The sequence below is a fragment of the Ornithodoros turicata genome, chromosome 1 (genome assembly GCF_037126465.1).
Source record: "Ornithodoros turicata isolate Travis chromosome 1, ASM3712646v1, whole genome shotgun sequence".
Lineage (NCBI taxonomy): Eukaryota > Metazoa > Arthropoda > Arachnida > Ixodida > Argasidae > Ornithodoros > Ornithodoros turicata.
Window position 1 is genome coordinate 232,695,673 of NC_088201.1, and position 7,356 is coordinate 232,703,028.

Here is a 7,356-nt window from a genome sequence, read left to right on the forward strand (position 1 = left end):
ACATCAATTCTTTCAAGTACTAGACAGTTCGCCTATGGAGTAAGGATCTCCACACGTATTGCGACTCAAGCGTATCCCAAAGGTAGATTCCTGTCGTAAGCCGATACTCGGGATTACCGTACATATGCACGTACATAAAATGTTAGGCACGAAATATGACGGCAGGAGTGAAACGTAAAACGATAGACTGCAAAATGCCGTTCATAATCCTCGCGCCCCACACACGATGATGACAAAGAAACAACAACTTTATTTTGTGATTATCATTGGGAAGTTGTGTTTTTATAATTCGGCGCTTTACGTCTCGAGATTGAACGGGTGATCTCGGGATCAACAGGCGGACACGCTACTGGCCGAGCCACCAGGGCTGGTGATTGGGAAGTTGACGATGATGATTCTGAGTAGATGAAGTAGACGAGTCTCAAAAAGGCAAGGCCACCTTGCTCAACGGTTAACAAGGTTGCTAACCGGATTTCCTCTATTTTGTACATTATAGAGCCCACAAGTGAGGTCACTTCTGAAACTCAGCCTTGTTGCTTATACACTCTTAAAAATGAACTTCACCGCATAGCACGCTCTTAGCCAACCATCATCTTAAATGATATCGTTATCTGCCCTGATTTGTTGAAAACGGGAGGCGTACGCCTTTTTTGTGACACTTATGCTGTTCATAATTGTCACATAAAAGGCGTACGCCTCCCGTTTTCAACAAATCAGGGCAGATAACGATATCATTTGAGATGATGGTTGGCTAAGAGCGTGCTATGCGGTGAAGTTCATTTTTGAGAGCGTACACTCAACATGATGTGCTTCGAAACAGTACCAAAACATTATGTACCAACTTTATGCTGCTCATTTAAAACTATACACTCTTCAAAAAAGGTTGTACTTTAACTCCTTTCCTTGCCACATATATAACACCCTTTTGGAGAGTGCAATTACGCTCAAAAGGGTGTCTCCTCACTCCCTCAAGGGAGTAACATAACACCATCTCCCTGCCGGGGAGTAATATTACTCTCCAGTAGGGAGAAAGGTGTTATATTACTCCCTTGGGGGAGTGAGGAGACACCCTTTTGAGCGCTCTCCAAAAGGGTGTTATATATGTGGCAAAAAAGAAGTTAAAGAATACCCTTTTTAAAGAGTGAGCCTACGTCAGCCCTCCGTTGATTAGATTTAACATGTTCTAATTTCTTGTAAATAACATTGTTATTTCAATTTCATAAACCCATCAACCACCCTGATATATTTACACGGCCATTGGTTTACGAAAATGAAAGCCATTTTTGCGCATAGTGCGGAGGTGATTGTCAGAATTGAAATTCTTGTTGTCTTGTTTGAGTTCACTTTTGTTTTGTAGCTCACTGAAATGGAAGAGCGGCGCTGTGAAACAGCGCAAAATTAAACAGAATATGCGGCGTGTTCCGAAATTCAGCCACAAGGTTTTCCACACATTCTCGCTGCTGGTGGCGGTGGTGGGGGGAAAGTGTTCTGTAGTGGTAAGCTAGCATGAAGCTAGCTGAATCAGCTGGCTACGTTCTGCTCAAATTTGCTCTATGAGGCGAGATTGCTAGACTCTAAAAGCAGAAATTCACGGTAACCAGCGCGGAACCAACCTCCGCTTATAATGAGTATAACTTCGCTTTCCACTGGCGAAGCCGAGGGAGGGGGAGGGTTTCCTGGGGTTCAACCCCGGAAATGATACCTTTGGTAGTGTAGTGAATTTGGGAGAGGGAAACGAGGGGACATCCTCCTCTCCCATGCAAACTCCCCCAAACACTCTAAAAAAAGAACTTCACCGCATAGCATGCTCTGCACCAACCATTGCCAAGGATAGGGTTATCGCTTCTGATTCGAAGAGAGAGGAGGGGCGTACGCCCTTTTATGTGACTTTGAATATATGATAATTGACACAAAAAGGCGGACGCCTCTCTCTCTCGTCGAGTCACAAGCGATAACCCTATCATTCGTGGCAGTGGTTGGCGCAGAGCGTGTTATGCGGTGAAGTTCTGTTTTTAGAGTGTAGAACCTCTCCCGAAATATTTCTCTGGGCTACGCCGCTGTCTCTTTCATTATTGTTTGAAAACGGGAGGTAATTTGTATACGCAGTGACAGAAAGAAGAAAAAAAAAGCGCTCCTAAAAATCAGAAGGAGGACCTTCGGGCGGTCCTGAAGAAGAAAATCAATGAAGCATGGCAGCGAGACTGGTCGTGATGATGACGATTGAATTTTATTGGCGCAAAAGCAACTCAGGCTATAATGCGCCAAAACCATGGTGAAATTTGTGACTACTTAAAAATCAGATGATTTTGTACTAAAATAATATACTTGGTAAACTGAGATCTAAACAAAGATATGATATGTTAAAACATAAGCGTATTAAAACTACACCGCAGATAGCTAGCCAACGTCTCCCGGAAAGTTATAAATTTTTACAAACGGCAACAGTGGCTCATCACCCAGTAATAGAGCTGGGTGAAATGGCTGATTGTACTGATAAAATTCATAAAAAAATGGTCTTGAAGGTGAGGTTCATGTAGCGGGCACGTCACAAGAATGTGTAGTACAGAGAGGACAGCGAGACTGGGATTCTCGACATAGAAATGAACAAATTACATGTCATTAAGGGTGCACTCTTAAAAAAAGAAGGGTATGCTTTCACTCTTTTTTCTTGCACATATATCACTCCCTTTTGGAGAGTACAATTACTCTCAAAAAGGAGTCTTCTCACTCCCTCCAGGGGGTTAACGTTACTCCCTTACGCCCTACCGGCGAGTAGTATTACTCTCCAGTAGGGAGTTAAGCGTAAGCGTAAGAGTTAAAGCAAAAAGACTCCTTTTTGAGAGTAATTTTACTTCCTCTCTTCCTTACTCTTCCCTAAAGGGGAAGAAAACGGCAGGAAAACGGAGTTAAAGTACACCCCCTTTTTTTCTAAAGGATGTAGCACAGGCAATTCCATTTTCCGTTTCAAAAACCGTTCGTTTGAAGTCATTTTGAGCCGACTCAGGATAGGGACACATTCCACACATGTTTTTTTGTGCTGCGCAAGGAGGATGCACCTCAATGTGTGCGCTGTGGGGTGCAGCTCGCTGTGCTATACACATACTGATCACCTGCCCATCACACGAGCCTCATCATCGTCGTCACCTTCATGAATTTTATGGAGATCACATACCGCTAAATCCTGTCCTTTTGCGGGGTGATGAACCGCTTATACCTCCTTCAAAGGTTTTTAGCTTTTTTAGGGATATTGGGCTTTTAAATACACTATGATTGTCTGCTTCTTAAATTCTACGGTGGTGTTTTATGCTACGTTTTATACATGCTTTATTTTTAGCCTAATCGTTTTCTATTAACCCTGTTACATTCATTACCACAGTCTTGGCGCTCTATGGCCTTTGTTGCTTTTGCGGTAATTAACTGCAATCATCATTATCATCGAATCAGAAGCGATAACGCTATCATACGGCACCGTGATTGCAGCGTGCTATACGATGTTTCTAGAATGTAATCATTCTCTATTTTCCCTCCCTTCCTGTGCTTATCGCTCTCACCTTGTTTCTTTTGCGTGATATTTTGTGCCTGCGTTCTAAAAGGTCTACAGGGCATATGTTGATAACATGTCTGACTCTTGATCTGATTAATACGAGTTCTTGCTCTGAAATTGAGATGCTTAGAAAGAATTTGGTGCAGGGGTAGAACTTGCTAGAAAGGGTCATCCTCCAACAAGGAGACGCGATCTCATCTTCTCATATTTGAGCTCACATTACGTAACTTTGAGGTGGGCGAAATCAATCGACGGACCAATACCTGTGACGTCACTCCTGGTGCCTCGGGAAGGAGATCCATGAGGTGTTATCTTTTTTCTTTCTTTTTTACATCGTGCAGTGTCTGTGCCACAACAGAGTTGCAAGTTTTAAAAAGGTCGCATGCATGCATGCATATCCGAAGCATAGACTGCTTTCGTGTCTATATATTAAAGCGATAGATTTACATACGGTCAACCGCAGTGCATATCCGTCCGCGCGCAAACATAGGGTCACGTGTACAAACCCGCAAAAGGGGCCGGTTTGTACATTTCAAAACGGTTTTGCCACAAACTTCTCGCAAACGACCACGTCATGCCAGTGTTTCTTTTTCATTTTTTTTTCAAGGTCCCAGCCTTGCATCATTTTCTGTTGTTATACGACTGCTGTTTACAAGGGAGCCACGCCGCAGAAACCGTAAAAGCTATGTCTAACACATAGCTTTTGATTGAAAACACACACAGTGATTTATCCAGGCCCCCCGTACACCCCTAACCCCCCCCCCCAAATGTTCAGTGACACCCTCCTAACTTTTTCACCTGTGTACCCCTTACAGGAGGAGCCCTTGCGATTTCAGCTTAGGACACATGTGGTTAATGACATGTTAAGCTGTAATGACGTAACTATAATAACGACCTCCCTCCCTCCCAAATTTTTTCCAACACCCCTCCATGCTTCGGATTCTGATCAAACCGATTCTGATCTTCGGATTCTGGATAAACCACTGTGTGTGTTTATGAGAGCACAGACGTAGTGATATTACCATCTGCCAGCAGGACCATGACAATGACACTGAGCCGACAGGTTTGCCCCAATTACTTTATTTTCATGGCATCCAAATACTGTGCGGAGCGGGGCAAAAGACGAAACAATGCTTCGAGCAGAATTAGCATACAGATGGTCCAAGATGAAAACCGCACAGTCTCTCTATAATCATGCACTCTTTCAACAGCACACTCGCTCGCTGTCACATTCGTTGACGGCTCATTTACCATCCCTTGCCGTAGCCTCCGCCGAGGCCGTAACCTCCCTTCAGACCGGCACCGTAGCCACCGTATCCGCCGAGGCCGTAGCCACCGAAGCCACCGAGGCCATAGCCGCCACCGAGCCCGTAGCCGCCGAAGCCACCGAGGCCGTAGCCGCCGAAGCCGCCGAGGCCTCCGCCGAGACCGAAGCCTCCAAGACCACCTCCGAGACCGAATCCTCCGAATCCACCGGCAGCTCCGCTCTGGACGGCTGCAGCGGTTCCGAGAGCGGCTCCAGCAGCGAGTCCGGCTCCGGCTCCAACGCCGGCGGCTCCGTGGTAGTTCACGAGTGGGGCGACGTTTTCGCTGACAGCGGTCACTGGGGCGGTCAGGTGGCTGACGACTGGCTTGGTGACGAAGTGTTGCTTTACGACGGCCTGCTTCACAACACCGAGGGTGGCAACTGGGTGCTTCACTGGGTATCCGTGTCCAACATTGCCTCCGTGAACATGGGCTGGTCCAACGTGACCGTGGCCGAGACCACCGGCGTATCCGAGTCCACCACCGTAGCCCAAGCCGCCGCCGTAGCCGAGTCCACCGCCGTAACCTCCGTAGCCTCCAAGGCCACCGGCGTGGGCGCAAGCCACGAAGGCGCACAAGACGACGACCTGGAAATAATTTTGTGTTAATACAGTTATTACACCGCGAGTCAGCTGTGGTTATGGTCGGTGTACAGAGGACAGTAGCAAGGTGTGAGAAACGGGTATAACACACAACTTTACAACTTAGAAAAAAAAAACAAGCTATGCACTCTTGCTTTTTGTCACTGGTACCTGCCAGTCAATGACAGAATAAATTAATTAATTTGTAGAATAAGCCCGCGCTGACTTTTCGGGGAAGGTGCCGTACAAAAAGTTTGCTGCGAAACACGGGAAGGACCATAGACAGATGGGACTTGAATTGAATCGGAAAGACCTGATCATCTATTCTCCAGGTGGCGCCAAGCGAGATGGTAACGCGTGTCTCCGCGTTAATTTGTGTTGAAGTTCGAAATTCAATGTCAATAAAATATATTATATCGACTAGCATGCTCTAATTCGCTCGATTATTTTCAAAAGTCTCGGAATATCGGATCTCCATGCAGTTCTTCCAAACCTGCTGCGAAAGGACAGTGGAAGCGACACTGGCGTCATTCCAACATCATCGCAGTTCCCAGCCGAGAATTCGGCGGTAGAATTCGCCGAGAATTCGGCGGTTCTGACAGTGGCGCAGGCTAATGTTATGCAATTGTTGAAATTAAGCTGTGAATTATAACTGTATCATAGACGCCTAACACAGGAAATGTCCTTTCAGAAGTATGAAATCATGGTGCTTTTGAGTGTGCTCTGATAGATTAGAAAATACCATATACAGCCAAGCTTTTCTATAACGATGTGGACAGAAACGCGAAATCCGATCGTTATGTCAGAGTATCGTTATGGAAGAGCGGTCGCGAAACGTGTAGTACAGACCACGAAAATTAATTCTCGATTTTCGGACAGGCATGAATGAAGTATTCTTATCGTTATATGCGATCGAGCGCTACCTTTCGCGACTATCGCTATATCAAATTATTTTTTGCACGCATCATAACCAACGAGTTGACGCGAGCAAGCAATTTGATCGCTGTGTCGAACTTATTGTTAGTATTGAAGATCGTCATAAGCGAGTTCGACCGCTGTGCCATACCGGCAGCACCGTACATCTAAGCCTAACCTCTGCTTTGATAAAAGCGAAGTCGTTACGTGCTCTTAAGAGGTACGTTCCTACAGAAGGGACGCCAAGACAAGACAGCGCAGTGCACTACTCACAAAGGTGTTCATGATAAAATCACAGTCGTTAAGTGCTCTTAAGAGGTACGTTCCTACAGAAGGGACGCCAAGACAAGACAGCGCAGTGCACTACTCACAAAGGTGTTCATGATAAAATCACAGTCGTTACGTGCTCTTAAGAGGTACGTTCCTACAGAAGGGACGCCAAGACAAGACAGCGCAGTGCACTACTCACAAAGGTGTTCATGATAAAATCACAGTCGTTACGTGCTCTTAAGAGGTACGTTCCTACACAAGGGACGCCAAGACAAGACAGCACAGTGCACTACTCACAAAGGTGTTCATGATTTCTCCTGTGAGGTCTTTACAGAGGAGCCACTCAAGGTGTGATGCCTGAGACCGGCCGCTGTCCGCATTTATACCGAAACAAAAAGGAACAGGAGAGGAGGATGGAATGCGATATCAGATAGCGTATTTTACATCGCGTTGAGGAAGTTGGTGGGAACGCTTGAAACCCTTCGGCTTTCACTTAACACGGTTTCCGTTAGATTATCTCCACGATGCGGAATATATACTCGTCCGTTACCCCTTCACGCATTTGAAGTGTTTCGTTGAGATCGACATTTCCAAATTTGGTGAACGGTCAGTTAAATGCAGTGACACGTAGGCCCGGTTTCAGCAACGCTGGTTAACGTTGAACTGAGATTAAGGGATGCTAAAACTTGAAGTTAACACTCAATTGTTTTCCTCTCAGTGAAGCAGAATTAAGCTTGAATT

The 7,356-nt window shown here is 45.7% G+C and overlaps 1 protein-coding gene across 1 annotated transcript; it reads right to left on the minus strand.

Moving 5' to 3' along the window:
• Positions 1-4,791: 4,791 nt before the first annotated feature.
• Positions 4,792-5,279, minus strand: LOC135396118 (uncharacterized). Its single transcript, XM_064627159.1, has 2 exons — positions 5,268-5,279; positions 4,792-5,205 (listed from the first exon to the last, which is right to left on the minus strand). The coding sequence occupies exons 1-2, from the start codon at positions 5,277-5,279 to the stop codon at positions 4,792-4,794; spliced, it is 426 nt and encodes a 141-aa protein (XP_064483229.1).
• Between the last annotated feature and the right edge of the window lie 2,077 nt (positions 5,280-7,356).